Source organism: Anomaloglossus baeobatrachus, chromosome 6 (assembly GCF_048569485.1).
Source record: "Anomaloglossus baeobatrachus isolate aAnoBae1 chromosome 6, aAnoBae1.hap1, whole genome shotgun sequence".
In the NCBI taxonomy this organism is placed as follows: Eukaryota; Metazoa; Chordata; class Amphibia; order Anura; family Aromobatidae; genus Anomaloglossus; species Anomaloglossus baeobatrachus.
This window is the reverse complement of record NC_134358.1, coordinates 441,204,333-441,228,883: the sequence shown is the minus strand read 5'-3', so window position 1 is coordinate 441,228,883 and position 24,551 is coordinate 441,204,333. Positions and strand designations below refer to the sequence as shown.

At 48.3% G+C, this 24,551-nt stretch overlaps 1 protein-coding gene across 1 annotated transcript in view; it reads right to left on the bottom strand.

Moving 5' to 3' along the window:
* The window catches only part of DYNC1LI1 (dynein cytoplasmic 1 light intermediate chain 1), a 70,317-nt gene extending 46,385 nt beyond the window's left edge, over nt 1–23,932 (bottom strand). The window contains exons 1-4 of the mRNA XM_075315239.1: nt 23,627–23,932; nt 10,685–10,758; nt 9,463–9,579; nt 344–574 (exon numbers count right to left, since the gene is read on the bottom strand). Of these exons, the coding sequence (XP_075171354.1) occupies nt 344–574; nt 9,463–9,579; nt 10,685–10,758; nt 23,627–23,742 (538 nt within the window). The 5' untranslated portion in view covers nt 23,743–23,932. The remainder of the gene's footprint in view (nt 1–343; nt 575–9,462; nt 9,580–10,684; nt 10,759–23,626) is intronic.
* Between the last annotated feature and the right edge of the window lie 619 nt (nt 23,933–24,551).

The following is a 24,551-nucleotide window of genomic DNA, read 5'->3' as shown; positions in this document are numbered from 1 at the left end:
CTTGGCACAACTGACATCTCCTTCAATGTATCCATCACAGCATCAGTGCAGGACGTTGTACACTTGAGTGATATCTCCTGTGCTAAAGCTATGACTTGGGACAGTGAAGGGGACGTCAATTATACAGAGGGGGCTTGCAAGATACTGATAGCAGTTTGGGGGCCTTGGGAAATTTTAAACATGACAGTTGTGTCAGCGTGTTTCCCATTACATTATGTGAAATCCTAATGCAGAGACCCCAATAATCTCTTCTGAAATATCTGGAGGTCACATCATAATGTGTCGTAAAGTGAACCTTCATTTTATAATAGCCCATCAAATCGAAAAATAATGCTTCACTTACTTTTCTCTTCCATCTCCTTTATTTCCTCTGGGGGAATCTTCAGCTTGTCCATGTGTTCCCGGGTAACACTAGCCCATTTCTGAAGCGAATCCAATGCTAACCATGGCCGGGACATGTCTACAACCAACATAACTAATGTGTCCTTAACACTACTGGCATCCATAGCAAACTTCAACAACCCCTTATGGTAGAGATCACCATCCAAGATCCACACGTTACATCTGGTCTGATCTAAAATAAAAAGACATGCAGTTACTACACTGCCCACACATTAGCTCATGAAATAAACTACAATGTATCCAGTTAACAAAAATCTCCAATTGTGATGACTGCATATTTGTCTTTAAACTCCATTCAATCTCACCAAGTTAGAGCTATTTTGCAATGAAGAATGGACAAAAACATTTTTTAACTCTAGATGTGCAAAGCTGGTAGAGATCTACCCCAAAAAACCTGAAGCATCAATTGCAGCAAAAGGCGGTCCTACAAAAGTTATTGACTTAGGGGTCTGAACACAAATGCACATCACAAATTTTTAGATTTACAGTGCCTACAAGTAGTATTCAACCCCCTGCAGATTTAGCAGGTTTGATAAGATGCAAATAAGTTAAGGTCCAGTCACACTAAGCAACTTACCAGCGATCCCAACAACGATAGGGATCGCTGGTAAGTTGCTAGGAGGTTGCTGGTGAGATGTCACACTGCGACGCTCCAGCGATCCCACCAGCAACCTGACCTGGCAGGGATCGCTGGAGCGTCGCTACACGAGTTGCTGGTGAGCTCACCAGCAACCAGTGACCAGCCCCCAGCGCCGCGTGGAAGATGCTGCGCTTGGTAACTAAGGTAAATATCGGGTAACCAACCCGATATTTACCTTGGTTACCAGCGCACGGAGCTACACGTGCAGAGAACAGGGAGCAGCGCACACTGAGCGCTGGCTCCCTGCTCTCCTAGTTACAGCACACATCGGGTTAATTACCCGATGTGTACTGCAACTAAATGTGCACAGAGCAGGGAGCAGCGCACAATGCTTAGCGCTGGCTCCCTGCTCTCCTAGCTACAGCACACATCGGGTTAATTAACCCGATATGTCCTGCAGCTACATGTGCACAGAGCAGGAGCCGGCACTGACAGTGAGAGCGGCGGAGGCTGGTAACAAAGGTAAATATCGGGTAACCAAGGACAGGGCTTCTTGGTTACCCGATGTTTACATTGGTTACCAGCCTCCGCAGAAGCCGGCTCCTGCTGCCTGCACATTTAGTTGTTGCTGTCTCGCTGTCACACACAGCGATCTGTGCTGCACAGCGGGACAGCAACAACTAAAAAATGGCCCAGGACATTCAGCAACAACCAACGACCTCACAGCAGGGGCCGGGTTGTTGCTGGATGTCACACACAGCAACATCGCTAGCAACGTCACAAAAGTTGTTCGTTAGCAGCGATGTTGCTAGCGATGTTGCTTAGTGTGACGGGGCCTTTAGAGCCTGCAAACTTCAAATAAGAGCAGGATTTATTAACAGATGCATAAATCTTACAAACCAACAAGTTATGTCGCTCAGTTAAATTTTAATAAATTTTCAACATAAAAGTGTGGGTCAATTATTATTCAACCCCTAGGTTTAATATTTTGTGGAATAACCCTTGTTTGCAATTACAGCTAATAATCGTCTTTTATAAGACCTGATCAGGCCGGCACAGGTCTCTGGAGTTATCTTGGCCCACTCCTCCATGCAGATCTTCTCCAAGTTATCTAGGTTCTTTGGGTGTCTCATGTGGACTTTAATCTTGAGCTCCTTCCACAAGTTTTCAATTGGGTTAAGGTCAGGAGACTGACTAGGCCACTGCAACACCTTGATTTTTTCCCTCTTGAACCAGGCCTTGGTTTTCTTGGCTGTGTGCTTTGGGTCGTTGTCTTGTTGGAAGATGAAATGATGACCCATCTTAAGATCCTTGATGGAGGAGCGGAGGTTCTTGGCCAAAATCTCCAGGTAGGCCGTGCTATCCATCTTCCCATGGATGCGGACCAGATGGCCAGGCCCCTTGGCTGAGAAACAGCCCCACAGCATGATGCTGCCACCACCATGCTTGACTGTAGGGATGGTATTCTTGGGGTCGTATGCAGTGCCATCCAGTCTCCAAACGTCACGTATGTGGTTGGCACCAAAGATCTCGATCTTGGTCTCATCAGACCAGAGTACCTTGAACCAGTCTGTCTCAGAGTCCTCCAAGTGATCATGAGCAAACTGTAGACGAGCCTTGACATGACGCTTTGAAAGTAAAAAGGTACCTTACGGGCTCGTCTGGAACGGAGACCATTGCGGTGGAGTACGTTACTTATGGTATTGACTGAAACCAATGTCCCCACTGCCATGAGATCTTCCCGGAGCTCCTTCCTTGTTGTCCTTGGGTTAGCCTTGACTCTTTGGACAAGCCTGGCCTCGGCACGGGTGGAAACTTTCAAAGGCTGTCCAGGCCGTGGAAGGCTAACAGTAGTTCCATAAGCCTTCCACTGCCGGATGATGCTCCCAACAGTGGAGACAGGTAGGCCCAACTCCTTGGAAAGGGTTTTGTACCCCTTGCCAGCCTTGTGACCCTCCACGATCTTGTCTCTGATGGCCTTGGAATGCTCCTTTGTCTTTCCCATGTTGACCAAGTATGAGTGCTGTTCACAAGTTTGGGGAGGGTCTTAGTCACAAAAGGCTGGAAAAAGAGATAATTAATCCAAACATGTGAAGCTCATTGTTCTTTGTGCCTGAAATACTTCTTAATACTTTAGGGGAACCAAACAGAATTCTTGTGGTTTGAGGGGTTGAATAATAAATGACCCTCTGAATAAACTTTTCACAATTTAAAAAAAAAAAAAAAAAAAAAAAAAAGAAATAACATTCTTTTTTGCTGCAGTGCATTTCACACTTCCAGGCTGATCTACAGTCCAAATGTCACAATGCCAAGTTAATTCCGAATGTGTAAACCTGCTAAATCTGCAGGGGGTTGAATACTATTTGTAGGCACTGTACATTTTTTTAAATATTTAGAAAACCATATATTATTTCCTTTATACTTCACAAATACTTGCTATGTTGTCTTAGTATAAAACATAAAATTTCAATACAATACATTTAGATTTGTGGGTGGAATGTGAAAAAAATGTGGAAAAGTTCATGGGGTGTGAATACTTTTTCAAAACAATGTAGCCCAAATGTGCAGCCTAAAATAATAATAATAAAAATCGATACAGTTATCTCCCAGATCGGCAGCGCTCCTCTGATGTCGGCACTGGGTCCTCCAGCTGTCCCGTGAAATTGTTATGTAATGTGACCACTGTAGCTTATCAGTAACTGATGATTGGTTGCAGCCTTCACAATTCTGTCAGAGTGGACATTGTTATGTGACCACTGCAGCCAATCTGCTCTGATGAAAAAGCAAAGACTGCAGTGGTCACATGACATTAGAATGTCATATGAACAAAGTTCCTACAGCAAAGGATCGGTTATGTCTGCGACATAAGGACGCCTGTTTCTTTTCATTACATTTTAGGTTGCACAACCAAATTGTTGATAGATGGGTATTCAGTTCTGGACAACTCACTTAATTGTAAATGCAAACTGTTTAATTTAATATACGTTCACAGTATGACATGGTAACCAGGGGTTAGGGCACCTAGACTGGCCCTCAGAATAGGAGCCCTAAACTGTCCTTTATCTCAGAGGTAGGCTTGAAGATATCCAGGTCTGGACCGCCAGGGTAGCTTTATCTCCTGAGCAGCCCTGGTCTAGAACCCCTTTTCCCCCACCCCCTCACCCCAGCAGTTCACCAAACTGGATAACCACACACACAAAGACCGATAACGCTGGAGCAAACCTAGAGCTGTCTTCAGCATGTGAGGCTAGGTTACACCATGTTTTATATGGCGGAGGTGGCTGTAATAGGATCTCAGCAACCTGTGACCCCAGCAACAATTCACCAGCCAGCAGGAATTAACTCCTGCTAAAACGAAGATCAGACAGCACTAAACAATCGACGCCCGAAGATAAAATGCAAACAGCTTCCATTAAATATAAACTATTCATAGCTAAAAATTAAAAACGTTATACCAAAAAGAAGGGAATTTTGTTTACTTACCGTAAATTCCTTTTCTTCTAGCTCCTATTGGGAGACCCAGACAATCGGGTGTATAGCTTCTGCCTCCGGAGGCCACACAAAGTATTACACTTTAAAAAGTGTAACCCCTCCCCTCTGCTATACACCCTCCCGTGCATCACGGGCTCATCAGTTTTGGTTGCAAAGCAGGAAGGAGGAAACTTATAAATTGGTCTAAGGTAAATTCAATCCGAAGGATGTTCGGAGAACTGAAACCATGAACCAAAAGAACAATTCAACATGAACAACATGTGTACACAAAGAACAACAGCCCGAAGGGAACAGGGGCGGGTGCTGGGTCTCCCAATAGGAGCTAGAAGAAAAGGAATTTACGGTAAGTAAACAAAATTCCCTTCTTCTTTGTCGCTCCATTGGGAGACCCAGACAATTGGGATGTCCAAAAGCAATCCCTGGGTGGGTAAAAGAATACCTCGATAAAAAGAGCCGAAAACGGCCCCCTCTTATAGGTGGGCAACTGCCGCCTGAAGGAGTCGCCTACCTAGGCTGGCATCTGCCGAAGCAGAGGCATGTACCTGATAGTGTTTCGTGAAAGTGTGCAGACTCGACCAGGTAGCCGCCTGACACACCTGCTGAGCCGTAGCCTGGTGTCACAATGCCCAGGAAGCATCTACGGCTCTGGTAGAATGGGCTTACAGCCCTGCAGGAATTGGAAGCCCACAAGAACGGTAGGCTTCAAGAATCGGTTCCTTGATCCACCGAGCCAAGGTTGACTTGAAAACCTGAAATCCCTTACTCTGGCCCGCGACAAGGACAAAGAGCGCATCCGACCGGCGCCGGGGCGCCGTGCGAGAAATTTAGAGCCGGAGTGCTCTCACCAGATCTAATAAATGCAAATCCTTTTCACATTGGTGAACTGGATGAGGGCCCAAGGGTAAGAAGATATCCTGCTTGAGATGAAACGGGGATACCTTAGGGAGAAAGTCCGGGACCGGACGCAGAACCCCTTATCCTGGTGAAACACCAGGAAGGGGGCTCTGCATGATAGCGCTGCTAGCTCAGACACTCTCCTGAGTGATGTGACTGCCACTAGGAAGGCCACCTTCTGCGAAGGGCGAGATAGAGAGACCTCCCGCATCGGCTCGAAAGATGGTTTCTGAAGAGTCGTCGGCACCCTGTTAAGATCCCAGGGTGCGAACGGACGCTCGTAATATGGGACTATGTGGTCAACCCCCCTGCAGGAACGTGCGGACCTGCGGAAGCCTGGCTAGACGCTTTTGAAAAAACACGGAAAGCGCCGATACTTGTCCCTTGAGAGAGCCGAGACAAGCCCTTGTCCATTCCGGATTGAAGTGAAAGAAAGAAGGAAAAGTGGACAAGGCAAACGACCAGGGAGTAAAACCCTGATCAGAGCACCAGGATAAGAAGATCCTCCAAGTCCTGGGCTAAATCTCGGCGGACGTTGGTTTCCTTGGCTGTCTCATGGTGGCGATGACATCTTGAGATAACCCTGATGACGCTAGGGGCCATAGAAGCGGACGCAGACGAATCTGCGCAAGGGAACTGCCTTCATTGCTGCCACCATCTTCCTTAGGAAGTGTATGAGGCGCCTTAAGGGGTGTGACTGGGTCCGAAGGAGAGAGTGCACCCCTGTCTGTAGTGAGCGCTGTTTATGCAGCGGAAGCTTCACTATCGCTGAGAGAGTATGAAACTCCATCCCGAGGCATGAGAGTGTAGGACCGGCACCGCTGTTGCCATGACTTTGGTGAAGACTCGACCTGATGGCGAAACGCAAGAAGCGTTGATGCTCTGGTGCAATCGGCACATGGAGATAAGCATCCCTGATGTCGATTGATGCTAGGAAGTCTCCTTGGGCCATCGAGGCGATGACAAAGCGGAGAGATTCCATCCGGAACCGTCAGGTTCTCTGTCTGTTGAGCAGTGTGAAGTCCAGAACGGGGCGGAGTGATCCGTCCTATCTTGGTACCACGAACAAGCTGGAGTAAAAACCGCGACTACGTTCTTGAAGGGGAACGGGGATCGCAACTCCTCCTGCCGTCAGAGTGTTCACCGCCTGAAAACGTGCATCGGCTCGCTCGGGGGGCGGAGATGCTCTGAAGAAACGAGTCGGAGGACGAGAACTGAGCTCTATCCTGTAACCGTAAGACAGAATGTCTCATCCATCGGTCTTGGACATGTGGGGACCGCTCCCCTGACCTGGACCGCCATGCAGAAGAGGTTCTCTGGCTCTTCTGTGGCCCGTTGGACGATGAGGATTGGGACCTAGCTGAGGGTGCTGAGGTCTCTTTGGTTTGGGCTGGGTAAGCACGAGTCCTTTCCCTTGGACTGCTCAATCGTTTCATCCAATTGTTCGCCAAACAATCGGTCGCCAGAAAAAACCAAACCGGACAAGAGCTTCTTGGAAGCAGAATCTGCCTTCCATTCGCGTAGCCACATGGCCCTGCGGACTGCCACCGGAGTGGCGGATGCTACCGCTGTACGGCTAGCCGAGTCCAGGACAGCATGCACGGCGGAGGATGAAAATACCGACGCCTGAGACGTCAAAGACGCTAATTGCGGAGCAGAGTATGACCGCATTAATCTCAGACCGAGCAGCTGAGATAGCCTGGAGTGCCCACACTGCTGCAAAGGCTGGGGCAACGGACGCGCCTATGGCTTCATAGATGGATCTCATTAGGAGCTCTGCCTGTCCGTGGCATTCTTGAGCGTTGAACCGTCAGCCACTGCTACTACTGATCTAGCCGCCAGTCAAGAGACTGGAGGGGCACCTTGGGACACTGAGCCCAACCCTTAACAACGTCAGAGGGGAAGGGACAACGTGTGTTATAAGGCGTTTAGTAAAAACGCTTGTCCGGGAAAGCCCTGTGCTTCTGGACAGCATCTCTGAAGCCTTGAGAGCCACGTCCGGACAGAGTCCTGGGTTGCGACCTCCGCATCATCCTCTATAGAGTCCTCAAGCTGAGACCCTTGATGAAGTCGGGGAAGATTCTAAGCAAGGCCGCTTAGCCGGTCTGGGACTGCGGTTCGTGCCGGAGTCCACCAAGTAATAACTAGAGGCCACCCCAGGAGCATGCTTCGTCGCAGACCGAGAGAGGCCTGGGGGCGATCCCGCAGTGCCCGGGGCCTGTGTAAGGGGCCGGTCTGGACTGCAAGCTCCTAGTATCTTAGCAGACCATTTGTCCATAGCCTGAGCCATGGATAGTGAAAATGACTCAGAGAGTTTCTCAGCAAAACCTGCAACTCTGTCCCTGCCGCCTGGACAGGGGACGCCGGCGGAGCTCAACCAGTGCCCCCGGCTCCGGCTGAGCGAGTGCCACATGGCCCGAGCAATGCTCACAGTGATCACTGAGGGATACATATGTACAGCCGAACTGTGAAAATGCATACAAACATTATATATCTATATATACAGTTCAGCACTCTAGGGGGCCCAGCACCGAGAAGAAGCCCCCTGGCGTACCGACCGCTCAAGCAGTGTGTGCTGCTTAAAAACATGGCTGTCGGCGTTTACAGTGGAGGGGGGAGCCGTGGGCGTAACCCCAAAAGTGCGGGAATCTGGTGCCCCGAGTGAAACGTGAGGGGGGCGGAGGACAGCCGAGTGTGCTCCAGCCCTCACTGTCGGCCTCAGACTGACCGTCCCGCCCTTCCCCCTGACTGGCAGGGCCGGGGGCGGGAGTTTAAGGCGCTAGGCAGCAAAAGCCGGGGGCTAGAGTTAAAAACCGCGGCCGGCAAGCAGGCGCGGTCGGCGCGGTAGTCTGTACTAACCCCGCAGGCGCTGCCAAGTCTGAGGCCAAGGTGCTCCATGCACCGTCCCCAAGGGGACACTGAGTACCTTGCGGGGATCAGTGTCGTAGAGTGCTTAGTGAGGGGGGCGGAGGACAGCCAAGTGTGCTCCAGCTCTCACTGTCGGCGTTAGACCGACCGTCCCGCCCTTCCCCCTGACTGGCAGGGCCGGGGGCGGGAGTGTAAGGCACTAGGCCGCAAAAGCCGGGGACTAAAGTTAAAACCGCGGCCGGCAAGCAGGCGCGGTAGTCCCGGCGTCATACCAATCACCGCAGTCGCTGCAGCGTCTGAGGTCAAGGTACTCTATGCACCGTCCCCAAGGGGACACAGAGTACCTGTAGATGCAGGGCCCTGTCCCTGATGATACTCCGTCTCCTGTCCGGCAGAATCCCACAGGGGCTGCGGAGGGAGGCCGTTCCCAGTGTCTGGATGACCGGATAGGATCCCACTTCCCCAGAGCCCCTAAGGGATGGGGAAGGAAAACGGCATGTGGCTCCGGCCTGTGTACCCGCAATGGGTACCTCAACCTTAACAACACCGCCGACTTAGTGGGGTGAGAAGGGAGCATGCCGGGGGCCCTGTTAGGGCCCTCTTTTCTTCCATCCGATATAATCAGCAGCTGCTGCTGACTAAAATGTGGAGCATTGTGTGAGTGTCAGCCTCCTTCAACACAAAGCATAAAAACTGATGAGCCCGTGATGCACGGGAGGGTGTATAGCAGAGGGGAGGGGTTACACTTTTTAAAGTGTAATACTTTGTGTGGCCTCTGGAGGCAGAAGCTATACACCCGATTGTCTGGGTCTCCCAATGGAGCGACAAAGAAATATGGGTGCTCGGTACTTGCAACGAGCAGTTGGATGCTCAGATGGCAACTTGAATACCTGAGTATAATGGAAATAACTGGGGAACGAGCAATTTTCAGGGATATCACATCAGGAAAAATGCTCGAGTTCCCCACTGAATTCCATTATACTGGGGTACTCTAGTTGCATCCATCTGAGCACCAACTGCTTGTTACGAGTACAGAGCACTGTAGTGCTCGCTCACCACTACTAAAAATATAAAATCTGACAAAAAAAAAAACCAAAAAACTAAATGTAGAAAAATTAATAATGCTTTTCAGAAAAACATGTACATGGCTTAAAACGAAAAGACGACACTAATATATATATATATATATTCTGTCCAACTCTCAGTAGCCTCTCACTGCTACTTGCCATCTCTGTCTTCATCATGAACATTAATGTACAGGTACTCCATTCCTCTTCCTTTCTTATATTCCTCAATTCCCTGAAGTTTTCCTATTAAACTTGTCTTTCCGGCTCCATCCTCACCTGTTCAGAAGGAAAAAAAAACCAAAGTAACTCATTGGCTACTAAAAACAAAGAAATGTCAGTTGTACATGACCGCTCTTGAATAATCGTAATGTATGACATTACACGGTCAATTCTACTGTTGTGTAGCAATTAAGCTTTAATTAAGTTTTTCATGTCTCTATATATTCTTCTGCTGTGATACTACAATTTTCCTTGAGATCAATAAAATACAGTGGCACCTTGCTTAACGAGAACAATCCGTTCTGGGAGTGTGCTTGTTAATCAAGTTACTCGTTCAGCAGAGCAAGATTTCCCATAGGAAATCATTGCAATGCTGACAATTTGTTCCACAACTAGTTAAATGTCCCATCCTGGTCCCCTATTGTGTCATTCCACACATGCACAAATACAGACAAACACATACAAGCACACACAAACACACAAGCATGCACGCACATATTATATGCTCACCTTACCTTCCGTTCCATCGCCGGTCTCCTGCGACTTTCTATTCTCCGATGCGGGCCGTGTAACAGGTAACCATAACGACGAGGGCGGAACTTACTGCCAGAGCGCTGACGTCAAAGGCAGAGCCGCTTGCCTCCGATTAGCCAGCGTGCTGCCTTTGACAAGCGGTGACAGGAACCAGGAAGTTCCTGCTTCGTTGCTATGGATGCAGATGCCTGGAGTGGAGCGGTGCGGCGCGGCGCACTACAGGACCCAGGAGGCCGGCGATGAAACGGAAGGTACAGATATTATATGCTCACCTTACCTTCCGTTCCCCCGCCGGCCTCATGGTACTTATAGTTCGCCGCGATGTACCCGGGAACTACAAGAACCATAAGCCCAGTGGTGGAACGGAAGGTAAGGTGAGCATAATACTGTATGTGTGTGCGTGCGTGTGTGTTTGTGCGTACATGTGTGCGTTTGTACGGACTGCAAGTGCGGGTCAGTGCACGGTGGATGGACGGAACCAGAAGTGTGTGAGGTGAGGATTTCGCACGTACAGCAAAGCTTTCTCGTAAAGCGGGTTACAAATTTACAAAAAGCTTTGCTTGTTAAGCGAAATTCTCGTTAAGTGGGTTACTCGTTAAGCGAGGTACCACTGTAAATCGTATCTCACCAAGTAGCAGGACGTTCTTCCCAGATGGTAACTTAGAGCGAGAGCGTGTGGAGACTTCACTCAGGATAGACGACCTGTGGAGATAGAGGTGGAAAAAGAAATATGATGATACTAACATCTGACCTAGGAAGCAGGACTTTTAAAGACGTTGAAGCAAGCAACAAGCACAAAATCAAATCAGAACAGAAGTAGATAATATGCTAAAGGGCTTAGCACCAAAGGAAAAGGTCTAGCAAAAGTAATGTTCAGGGCACTGTAATATTAGAATTTTACATTGTTTTATTAGTTTTAGTCGTTGAAATGTCAAACAAAAACCCCAAACCAATCTGACAACCCCATTAAACACTGCCATTATGAGCTGACATGAGTTGGCAGACCCATGTAAACTTAGTTGGCTTTACAAGGTTTGGTTTACACTTGTGTCTAAAAGGCCCCTTTACACACTGCAACATCGCAAACGACATCGCTGTAACGTCACCGATTTTGTGACGAAATAGCGACCTCCCCAGCGACATTGCAGTGTGTGAAACACATCAGCGACCTGGCCCCTGCTGTGAAGTTGCTGATCACTACACATCTCTTAGGACCATTCTTTGGTCCTGTTTCCCGCTGTGCAGCATGATCGCTAGAAAGTCTCAGAGTGTAAAGGGGCCTTTACAGCGACTTCGTTAGCGACTTCCCTTTCAAAAAGCTGCTTTACAATGTCCCCAATGACTAGCTGGGTTGTTCTGCAGGTCCATATCGCTGTTGCGTCGTTTTCCAGGTCTGCCTGTTTGACAGCTCACCAGAGACTTTGTAGCGATCCTGGCCAGGTTGGGATCGCTGGTGGGATCGCTAGAAAGTCTCAGTGTGTAAAGGGGCATTAAGGCTATGTGCCCACGCTGTGGAAAATTCGCCGAATTTGCGGCAATTTTTTTGCAGAAATTTCGCGGATTTCTCAAAAATTCGCAGTACAGCGAGTCCCCAGCCATTTCTATGGCATTTTGGAAGCGCTGTGCCCATGCTGTGTTTTTCCGTAGTGGTAATAATGCAGATTTCCCTGCGGAAAAATCTGCAGCATGCCAATTTAAGGCTATGTGCCCACGTTGCGTTCTGTCCCTACAGAAATTTCTGCAGAGATTTGAACAGGACACGTGCGCTTCAAATCGCTGCAGAAACCGTGCGTAATGAAAAGCCGATTCCATACGCTCTGCATGCAGTCCCTCCCATAGACAGAGCAGGGGCTGCATGCAACGCACACGAAAGAAGTGACATGTCACTTCTTAGAACGCAGCGCTTCAGCAGTAGCTGAAGCGCTGCTTTCTAATATGCCACGTGGGCATGGATTAGGCACAATCTTCATAGATTGTGCTGGGGACGCAGGACGCATGCAGTTACGCTGCGGTGCAGATCGCAGAGTAACTGCATGAAAATATGCTACGTGGGCACAGAGCCTTAGTCTCCCTCACGTCTCATTCATACATTCATATGTCCTTTTTGCATTTATGTGTTCTTTCCACCAAAACAATACATTTAATTTGTCTCAAAAGCTTACCTATTCAAATTAATGTCCTACTGTATTGTTTCTTGGGAGGAAAAAAGTTTGGAATATTGTTTTTTTGCATCTGAGTAAAATTGGTGCCCCACTTTTTGTAAGAACAGAGATAGAGAGCAAACATTAATGGAAATCAAATACAGCACTCTAAAGAGAAAAGGTCAGTTTCTTTCTCATATACAACTGACGTCTTAATGAGACATTCGGAGGCCCCAACACAGGTTCAATAACGCACAGCAGCTGACCGACAGCCTGCTCATAGTCAATGGGGGAATTTACCAAGCTAAATGTGCCAGAAGTGTAATCTAAATAGAGGGGGGGGGGACCTGGTCTTTCATGACCTGCACCACATTTATTGTGTTTTAGATGCTTTCTGTGCCTAAACCAAAAAGGTGGAGTGACCTCACTGAAGAGGGGCAGAGCTAATTCGGAAGGGTGTGGCTTTATCACACAAGAAAATTGCACCAGGATAGTAGCACACATCTTTGGCACAAAGCTAGCAGACTGAAAAGTGGTCATCAGAATAATTATTTCACTAGTCTTGAAGTGGGAGCCTGTTGGAGTCAGATGCTTCTGATGCATTAAAGGGGGGGTTCAATACTCTGCAGTAGCAACCACATCTCTGTAAAACTGATAGGAGAGGCTTTTTCTAAATACCTTGTGTTGCCAATTCTGCATCTAAGAGGCACTATCGCAGTCTGCTCTTCCCCATCGCATGACGCCCCTGAGCTCCGTGACCTCTGGGATCCAGTGAGGTCAGGTCAACTGGAAGTTGACCTGACATCACCGTGGCCCCAGCCTTGCTGAGTGACTGGACTGTGGCCGGTGTTTAGCCACTCATCACAGCCCAGTATCTCTCATGCTTGCGGACCTCTGCAGTGAAGGAGAGCGCACGCGAGATGCTGGGTTGAGACGCTAGGCTGTAATGTGCGGTGGAATGCCACCCACAGCCCAGTCACTCAGGGAGATTAGGGCCGGCCACGGTGGTGTCAGGTCAACTGGAAGTTGACATGTTATCACCGGACCCCAGAGGTCACGGAGCCCGGAGTCACACGATGGGGGAAGAGTGGACCGCAATAGCACCACTCAGAGGCTGAATTGGCAACAGAAGGTATTTAGAAAACGCCTCCCCTATCAGATTTACAGAGATGTGGTCACTACTACAGAGTAGTGACCCACCCCATCAAGAGATGAATGTGTCGCCCTGGGCAAGCCAGGGGACACAGGTCACAACACCACCACACCCCACACTCCAGGTAGGCACACCTGCTAACCAGAAATCCTTGTTGCCTTCCTCCAGAGGTTGATGATGCACACCAGGGGGTGGGCCAGGCGGTTGGCTCTGCCCACCAAGGAGCTCACAACTCTGGAGGCAGGAAGTAACCAGGCAGTCAGCTCAGGGACGAGCTTGAGTGAGCAGAACTGTCAGGGAGGAGGAAGTGGAAGGAGTGAGGAGTAGCCCAGGCAGGGGCTAAAGTAAACAACAAAGTGAAAGTGAAGGGAGTAAAGGAGGAAAGCAAGCAAAGTGACAGAAGGAAAGAAAGCCTGAGAGCCCAGCCGTGTGTAGGGCCAGAACAGCAAGGTCAGCGACGGCGGTGACTGTTTGGAGGGGGGACAGTTTGGAAGTTCCTGGAAGGACCCCGTTGGCTGTGTGCCCGGTGGTCTGGAGCAGTGTTCCGAAGGACAGTCAGCACCAGGGCAGGGGCCTCTCGGACCCCGGCAAGGCTAGGAGTCGCCAGATATGCCAAATCCGTCAGTGACGGGGACGCAGCTCCCCCAACAACCAAGTCCCGAGTGAAGGCAACAGCCCGACCATTACCGGGGAGACACCGCCACCGCCAGGGCACCAGTTTCCCCAGGGCCAGCGCCTGCGGGCAAAGTGTAGAGCTCCTCCGGCCCAGATTGCAGCCGGGGAGCGGGTAACCGGAGGGAATCCACCGCTACCATCAGTCAACATAGGTGCAAGGAAGAGAAACGTCACCGTTACCTACCGGGAGTGCAGGTGCAGCCGTCTGTGGGACCGTCCTACCAGCCGTTGGTTTACCGCACAAACTGTGTCCGTGTGTCAGGCTGAGTGAGTACCATAGTGCCGCAAGGCACAGCGCTGCCCCCGCGCCCCTGCGCCCTCCAGGCCCTACACTTCACATCTCATCACCGGGCCCCGGGATCACCAACCCCTACCCACGGAGGGGCAAGACAACACCTGGCTGCTCCGCATCACCATCCCCGGGACCCCCACACTGAGCAGCGGTGGTGCAATCACCACAACCGTGGGTGGCGTCACGAACTATAACAATCCCCACACCCAACAAACACCCCCCCTTTCACTCACGGGCGAGGAGTGTCGCTCGAGACACCCCGGGATCCGGCCCACGGCTCGAGCCACCAGGAGCAACTGCCGGATCCGAGCAGAAGGGGTGAGCGCGGTGTGCTGACACCCTCCTCCCCGCCCGCGACACATGCCTATGAAGAATTAGGAGCATCTGATGAGTGGCGAGTGCGCCACGCCACAAATATTATTCCAGTCAATTATTGCACCAAGACCTCTGGCTTAGGTACTGCCACAGCTTGTCATGAATTAGACCAGCTGTGACGTCACGCATGAAAATACGAAGTCAAAGTTTTTGCACAACTCTGTTGTGAAAAAAGTTGCCATTCTTGAAAGCAATTTACACCAAAATCTGGCAAAATTGCTCTGACGAATCAGGGCCTGAAACTAGACAGTCTAAAATTTGAGAGATTAAATAATACACAGCATTTAAAGGGGTTGTCCACTTTCAGGAAAGAGGGCCAAGAACTGTATTACATACATAAAATTACAAACTCCGGAGGTACTCACCCTCCCTGGGACCAGCAACAGTTGCCAGCCAATGCTCCAGTCCCAGTGTTGTGACTAGTGATTTTGCGTAGGCAGCACGAGTCACCCCTCTAGGCAATCGTTGAGGGTTGACGGCACTCAGCGCTGAGCTGAGGGACTGGTGACACGCACATGACGACACTGCTGTAGTCAAAACACTAGGACAAGAGTTGTGATCAACCCCTTTAAGGCCCTTTTCACACGTCAGTGATTTTGGTACGTTTGTGTTTTTTTTTTTTTTTTTTAAACGTACCAGAATCACTGACATACGCAGACCCATTCTAATGAATGGGTCTGCTCACACGTCAGTGATTTGTCACTGCACGTGTCTCCGTGCAGCGTACCCACGTGTGCGTGATTGCTGCACGGAGACATGTCCATTTTTTTCTGGCATCACTGATGTTCCACGGACCACGCAGTGGTGTGGTCCGTGAAACACGTGCCAGAAAAAAACGTGCATTTAAAATAATAAACATTTTAACTCACCCGGCGTCCAGCGATGTCCTCTGCAGCCCGTCCTCCCTGCTGCTTCTAAGCCGGCTGATTACTGTCGCGCATATTCATTATGCGCGACACAGCCGACCCGGAAGCAGCTGCTGCGGGGGTCACTGCCGGCCGGATGCTGCGTCGCGGGAGCGATCAGCACCATGGAGAGCGGGAGCGGGCGCAGGTGAGTTGATTTCTAAGTGCAATCACGGGCCACGGATAACGGAGCCCGGATTGCACTTAGACAACCCACGTGTGCCGTGATTCACAGCACACGCAGGGACATGTGCGTGTTTTACACGCCAGTGAAAAAAGTCACTGTTTTTCACTGACGTGTGAAACGGGCCTAAAGTGAACCTGTCAGGTGCAATATGCACCCAGTACCACGAGCAGTTCTGGGTGCATATTGCTAATCCCTGAATAACTGTCCCTGTATCTAGTAGCATAGATTAAGAGATCTTTAGAAAAAGTATTTCTAAAGATCCTTTATGATATGCTAATGAGCGCAGGGACTAGTCGTAAGGGCGTTACTTAGGTAGTCGGCCCCCTTTGCATGTAAGCATGCTCCTGTGGGCATGCTAACATGCTAATGAATGTGCAGCATCAGAGGATGGTTGGACTCACCTTTTTGCTGCCATTATGTCAGACTCCTGAATTTCGGCTCAGTGTGTATGATCCCGGACTTTCGGTCATGTGTACTACATGGGTCTGAAGCCAGGACTCATACACCCGGCTTCATAATGCGCATGACTGAAAGTCTGGGGTCATGCGCACTGAGCTGAAATCCAGGACTCGGACGCGATGACAGCAGAAAGGTGAGCGCGACCATCCTCTGACGCTGCGCATACATTAGCATGTTAGCACGCCCACAGGGGCATGCTTACATGCTAAGGGGGCCGACTAGCTAAGGGAAGTAACGGCCTTGCGACTTGTTGCTGGCATCATTAGCATAAGATAAAAGATCTTTAGAAATACTTTCTCTAAAGATCCCTTTATCAAATCTCATCACGTTACTTGACTTCTGATAAAGATTTAACATTCCAACATATGGCAACGTCTGCTGTGAATTTTCACAGATTCGGCTCAATTTTGAGAAGCAGCAAAATCTGCAGTAAGCTCAGATACTACACATACGGATTTTATTGCGGCAAAATATGCAGTGTGCGGACCTGGCCTCAAGGGGAATGATTCTTTGGAACCCGGTATACTGGTTACACTGAGGCAGCAGAAAGAGAAATATCTGCGAAAAACAAGGTCACTGATCAAGAAGCTAAATTGCAGCATGTAATTACACAGTTAGGTCCAGAAATATTGGGACAGTGATAAGTTTTGGAATTTTAGCCATTTACCAAAACATATTCAAGATTCAGTTATATGATCAATATGGACTTAAAGTACAGACACTCAGCTTTATTTTGAGGATATTCACATTCTGAATGGAGTAAGGATTTAGGATTTTTTTTTTCTTTCAATAGCCTTCAGTTCGATCTCGAGCCATGGTGACTTGATGGATGAACGCTCTTGTAGCTAGATTGAAAATGTGCAAGCCTAGATAGGTCCTCCAGGGTCTTCTACACAAATATTTTGATAATAAACCATTGGATTATTGGTCTTCCTCTTCGCCTTGTTCCTTCTATTCTTCCAACCATGATGTCCTTCTCCAGTTACTGCTTTCTTCGTATAATAGAATAATGTGTCCAAAGTAGTCAAGTCATAGTTTGGTGATCCTTGCTTTAAGCCACATGGCTTGGTTTGTTCCAAAATTGACTTGTTTGTTCTTCTTGCCATCCACGATATTGATAACATCCTTCTCCAGCAACACATTTTGAAGACGTTGATTCTTCTTCTGTCGTCTTGTTCATTTATCATCCAGCTTTTCCATACATATGTTACTACAGAAAAGACCAGACTATGTACGAGTCATTTCTTCATCACCAGCGAAATGTTCCTTGATTTGAGGACCTTGTCCAGTGACTTCATTGTTGATTTGCCCATATATATTTTCCTATTCACTTCCGGAGTCATCACTGCATCTGGAGTGAACATTCAACCGAGTAGGTTAAAGTCCTTTATAACTTCCAGTTCATCGCCATCCATCTCAAATGTGTTCCAGTCGTACCGGGCAGTAGTCAAAATTTTTGTCTTCTTTGAACTGAGTAGGAGTCCTATGTTTGAGCGTTCCATCTTGAGACTCCATAAGTCTTTCAATCCATCTATGCTTGTTGCGATCAATGTTATATTGTCTGCCTATTTAAGATTACTGATGATTTGACTAGCAATGATTCAATTTTCAGCAAGCCCAGCCTTCCTGAAAATAGCTTCTAATTATGAATTGAAGAGAAATGGTGAAAGGCTGAAGCCTTGTCTGATGCCTCGCTCTACTGTGAACTATTCCGTTTATTCATTTTAACTATTGCTTCTTGGTCAATGTAAAGGTCCCTGATGAGGCTCATTAGATGATTTGTGGCACACCCATATCCTAAAGTTGTTTAGGAATTACAGCTCTTTTATATGTAGCTGCCTCTTTTTCAAGGGACCAAAAGTATTTTGATAATTATATCAAAAGCTCTTTAATGTGCTGCATTGGCCATTCCATTATTAATCCATTATCAATTAAGTAAGAGGTCTGGAGCTGATTCCAGGTTTGGAATTTGCATTTGGAAGCTGTTACTGCGAACCCACAACATGTGGTCAAAAAAGATCTCAATGGAAGAAAAACCATCAGGAGACTGGAAAAAAAAAAAAAAAAAAAAAAGATTAAATCATCAGAGAGATAGCAGAAATCTTAGGAGTGTGAAAAGCCCATTCACCACGTCCGATTGAAGAACACTCTCACCCTCCACTAAGTACCTAGGTGTTTCAGTATCTAAAGGCCCCTTTACACACTGCGACTTTCAGCGATCCCACCAGCGATCCCAACCTGGCCGGGATCACTACAAAGTCTCTGGTGAGTCGCTGGTGAGCTGTCAAACAGGCAAACCTGGCCAACGACGCAACAGCGATCCGGACCTGCAGAACGACCTAGCTAGTCATTGGGGACGTTGTAAAGCAGCTTTTTGAAAGGGAAGTCGCTAACGAAGTCGCTGTAAAGTCCCCTTTACACACTGAAACTTTCTAGCGATCATGCTGCACAGCGGGAAACAAAAGGACCAAAGAATGGTCCTGAACGATTTGTAGCGATCAGCAACTTCATAGCAGGGGCCAGGTCGCTGATGTGTTTCACACACTGCAACGTCCCTGGGGAGGTTGCTATTACGTCACAAAACCGGTGACGTTACAGCGATGTCGTTTGCGATGTTGCAGTGTGTAAAGCCACCTTAAGGCTACCATAAAGAGAAGACTTCACGAGAGCAAATACAGAGGGCTCACCACAAGGTGCAAACCATTAAGCAGTGGTCCAATGATTGCGGCAGGTGAATACAAGAGAGGGTAAGGGACTTTCATTTAAAGAAACACTCCAGGGCTCAAATAAAAAAAAAAAAATGCAGGAGGGGTGCTTTAAAAATATAAAAGTCAGATTAGAATTTGCCCTCCCAAAAACCTAAAGAAGCCAGCCTAGTTCTAGAAAAGCTTTCTTTGGACAGATGAAGCTAAGGTCAACCTGAACCACAGTGATGGGAAGAAGAAAGTATGGAGTAGGCTTGGAACTGCTCATGATCCAAAGCACAGCATATCTTCTGTAAAATATGGTGGAGGCAGTGTGATGGGCGGGCATGCATGGCATCCAATAGCCCTGCTCACTAGTGATTATTAATGATGTGACAAGACAGAAACAGCTTCACTGAAAATGAACTTTGTTTACACCTGTATATTAAGGGCCATGTTCCATTTGCTGGAAGATCATATCAGTGATAGAACTCCTAGGGGCACGCTCACACGTGCGTATGAATCGGACGAGTGCAATGTGAGAAAATCTTGCATTGCACGCAAACCAATGTTAGTCTATGATTCAGAGGAGTTGGTCAGCTTTTTTGTCATCCAGATTCTGGATGAGAGAAAAGTCGCAACATGCTGAGATTTGCTGCCGATATCATCTGAGACTCGCCAATACAAGTCAATGGGTGCGAGAAAAAAAAAACCCACTTACGTCACATGGACGTTTGTTTTTATGGATACAATTCTATCATGTAGTACAAAACACTGTAAATGGTCCTGTAAATGACTAATAGCTGCTGAGAAAAAAAACGGATTGCACACTGACAGCACACTGAGTGTGTGTGTGATTCGATGTTTGTGTGAGAGATCCGATGTGTGTGAGATCTGATTGTGTGTGAGAGATCCGATGTGTGTGAGATCTGATTGTGTGTGAGAGATCCGATGTGTGTGAGATCTGATTGTGTGTGAGAGATCCGATGTGCGTGAGATCTGATTGTGTGTGAGAGATCTGATGTGTGCGGGTGTGTGATCCACTGCAGGTCCTCTGCTCGGCGTCTGGTGAGTGTAATTGCGGGGTGCCGCTGTCTATAATGAAGTGTCCTACAGTATCAAACTTTTTTAGCTGCACAGACACTTCATTATTGAACCGCGACTATGGCTTATTTTCGGGGGAGGGCTTATATTTAAGCCTTGCTCCGAAAATGCTTAAAATCACTGCTAGGGCTTATTTTTGGGGGAGGACTTATTTTTGGAAAAACACGGTATTTGCGAGTCATCAGAAAGCAAAAGTGGATCTATATTTCTACCTTAATCCAAATGATTATTTGGGAAAAGTAGATGCATTTGCCCAACCTTGGAAGTTCAAGCTGGCTTATGCGTTTGCTCGAATTAACGTACTACCAAGGACATTAATAGGAATCTGTCAGCATGATCCAACCTCTCTCCCCTCAAACGATCTACATGGTCATATTGCTCTGTGCTAGGTAGCCAACCATGACTACACAAGCAGAGAGCTGTCAGTCAAGCAGAGGAAGGTGGGTCTGGGTAGGAAATATAGCCCTTGGAGGTAGGGGCTATGGATGTGGTCCGACACACCCAAAGTGCTTGATTCCTTATTTGCATATGGATTAAAAACAGCAATTTTTCAGTCAAGGGCCAACGGATTGTACTGTATAAAGATTTCAATTGACTTTATGGTGGTGGTTGTTCTGAGTAGAGATGAGCGAATCGCTTTGCACAATTCCAGTCTATGGTCCAGATCAGTAGTCTCTGGCCGTGCTGCACAGACTGCCTTATCTACTGGGATCCCAGACTTGGCTTATGATTAACCAGGCTGGCGAGACATTACCTGTGAACCACACATTGCACAGCTCACACCAGGTAAACAGGAAGTTTGGGAAATTTGGGCAGCTCCTGTCCAAAGTCAGACAACTGACCTACATCACAGTTGTATGAAGCGATCCACTCAGATCTAGTTCTGACATTACATGTAGGGAGCAGTGAGATAGGAACGTGTGATCATTTGATCCCTTGTATCCTGTACACCTATAAGTACAAAGAAGATCACTACGGGGGCTTTCAATAGTGCCTGACTGCCATGTTAACCCTGGTGGCCTCCATCTGACTAACAGACATTTATGATTGCTTTACCTGTGTAGGCGAGGCATGGTACTTGTGTCTGAGCTCTATTTTGAAACGTACAAGGACCACAGAAAAATCGCATAGCGTCTTTGAATTTGCTAAAAAAAAAAAAAAAAAAAAAAACAGAAACCCAAACAAGCAGTGATTGAATGTTTCAAACATTTATTAAATAGGTGCTGTAGGGTATAACAATAAAAACGTTAAATATAGGACCAGGAGAAAGGATGTGGCATGAGATGAGGCATAAATTACTCACAGAGGTCTGATCACCGTCCCAACACGTGTTTCGCGTTGGTGTGCTTCGTTGGGGACCCGTCCCCCGACGAAGCACACCAACGCGAAACACGTGTTGGGACGCCGGTCCCCACGTGTTATCCAGATCCAGATACCTACGTAGATCAGACCTCGGTAAGTAATTTCTGCCTCATCTCATGCCACTCATGAAAGCATATTTTGCATCCTATGTGAGTGCCTCTGTACTAAATTGATGTAGGTTTCGCCTTGTACTCTGGGCATCTTGCCTATAGGTCTTGTATGATCACCTTTGATGAGTTTCTTAACTCCCTCTTTACTCTTCCGGGACACGTGGGGTTTCTTTCCCCCTCAGCACATCCTTTTCTCCTGGTCCTATATTTAACGTATTTATTGTTATACCCTACAGCACTTATTTAATAAATGTTTGAAACATTCAATCACTGCTTGTTTGGGTTTCTCTGTTTTTTTAGCAAATTCAAAGACTCTATTCTCTGGTGATGTCTGAGCTGTATGTGGTAAGTGGGCACAGCCTGTGGTGTTTGGGGAGGTGGATGAGGTGCGCACTTATCGGTGGTGGCAGAGACCTGAGCAGACACTGGTGCAATAGCTGTCACTGCAGTAAATAATTACTGACACAGCAATAACTATTATACAGGACTTCTAAAATCCCATGGATATTGCAGTGTAGTTTTCGGATTTCTGGAGCGTGCTGTATTCTTGTAGTGTACGGCCATCTTTAGATAGGCCCTGTTCACAGAGTGGCTTATGTGTTGGGAAAGTTTCTGATGTGCGGACTTAAAGGGGTTCCACAAAACGTTTCCTATTATGTATATTAAAAAAAAAATCCCACCATAATTTACCCTGTTGAGTTCCAGGACTGAGTCTCTGCCACTACTGGAGATTAGCGAACCTGAAAAATCAAGGTTCGGGTTAGAGGATCGGATGCTTTACGTGTGAACAAAACTCGTGAGCAATGCTGTGCTCAGGTACGCTTAGTACTCAGCCCTGTGCGAGCCGCTTGCGGTGTTTGAACGGTTCATTCTGGGAATAATAACAGCACGATTACATGTAGTGTACAACAAAGCACAAGAAGAACAGGTCTGCTTATGGCTGGCTGTATGTGGGCGGAGACTCAAACTGCCAATCAGTGACTTGATCAGGGGTTCGAGGCAAAAGCTCGAGCCTGTGGAGCTAGGCTCATTTGCTGCCAGCGAAGTGACCCTCGACCAAACAGCTCATCTTTAGCCACTCCCCCGGTCTCTGGTACTTGGCTGCAGTAGTGAACTCTGTGGCTCTGCCCATGTAGACCAAACAAGCTACTAAGCCCACTAATTGGCTGCAATACTGTTTGGCTACAACACTGCTTGGCATGACAGGGGATAGCCCCATTAAGGGTATGTGCACATGCTCAGTGTTCACAGCGTTTTGGACGTAGCATGCTTTAGATGCGTCTAAAACGCTGTGTTGTACAGTACAAGCATAGTGGATGGGATTTCTAGAAATCCCATGCCCACTGTGCTTGTTTATCCCATAGCAAACACTAACCTGTGGTGCGACTTTTCAGACCGCAGCTTGTCAATTGTTTGCTGCGGATTCTCATGCGTCCTCCATAGGGAGAACACAAGCGAGAGACCGCAGCGCACTGAACCATGGTCGTGGGTACGAGCAGCCCGGTCTCCTGCGGAGGAGACTCATGGCCCCGCAGGTCAGGACGCAGCGACTACTCATCGTGTGCATGTACTCTGTACATCAGGAACTTTCTAGACCCAAAACCCACACTGAACAGGACCTAACCCAAGATGGCCATATGCTACCCAAATACAGTTCACTATGGGGCATGGGGTTACATAAAAATCCCGTGTAACATCTGGTAGCTGGCTGCAGTGCCAGCTATTGTTCTCTGCTGTTGCAGCCATTGCACCAGTGTCTGCCCAGAACTCATCTCCAACTCCCAAACACCTCAGGCCGCGCATGCGCACATAGCTCAGACATCGGGCAGTGCTGCGCCTCGCCCACACAGGTACAGCGCGGCCTCGCGTCACCTGTCTCCACACCCGGGCAGTCATCTGTCACCTAACTCATCCGGCCCCGCCCGCATAGGGTTAATACAGGGCAACGCTACTCCACCCGATGTTGATGTTAGATGCAAGTCTGGAGCACGGAAGGGTTAATGAGCGCGAGCCCTCCCCGCAGTGTCACGGGCTCCGTATAACGGTCCTGGCCTCAGCTAATGAATGAGCAGCGCGGCTCTGCACGAGGCGCCCTGCCCCCACCCAGCACACAACACACTGACCAGAGGTTCTGTCCGTCCTCGTCCTCACCGGCCGCCGCCCCGTTGTGGCTGTTCCCATAGCCAGCATTGAAGCTGGAGGATGGAGACGAGTAAGAGGCGGCTCTGCCCGCTGCCATCCTAGAACTCCTTTACTACTGACAGCTTTCAGTATGGTTGTTAGGACAGCTTGTCCCCCCCCTCTTGATTTTGGTCCCGGCCACCCTTCCGCTTGACAGACAAGGCGCGGTCCCTGGGAAGAAGAATCAGGAGCCGTGGAGAGGGGGGGAAGCGAGAGGACGGCGGGAGACAGGAGGAGGGGCGGGGCCTGCGCAAGGCATGGCGGGGGTGACGTTGTGGCGGGGAATTGACTCCGCCCCCTGGAGTGACGGTGATACCTGCTGTATCACTCGCCAGAGTCGCCTCGCCACAGACGGTGAGAGAGCGCTGAGGGGAGCTCTGTGGTGTCCTCCGCCTGTGCCAGGGAGGCAGGGAACTGGATAATAAAAGCGCTAGAGAAATACTACATAGCATAAAACTAGAAAGCATTAAATACTACATAAAACAGAATGTGAGCTCTTCAGGCCGTTGTTCACGCTACTTTCCCCCCATGAGGTTTTGGTGAGTTTTTTTTATTGCATAAGAAACGCATTGTCTTCCAGCTCCAGCACAGTGGATGTGCATACACAGGCAATGTGCGCACGCTGCATTTTTGAGCGGTTTTTGGTGCAGTTTGGGTCTGAAAACTGCATAAATTTCCTTCCCCAGCAAAGTCTATGAGATTTAATTTTTGCTGTCCGCACAGTGCAGTTTGGGTTTTTTTTGCTGCGTCTGTGGTGACCACCCATTGAACAAAAATGCATCAAAATGCCTGTGCGCACTAGACGTTTTTTTCACGCTGCGTTTTTATGTGCGTTTTTGTCTAAAAAACGCACCCGCGGCTAAAAAA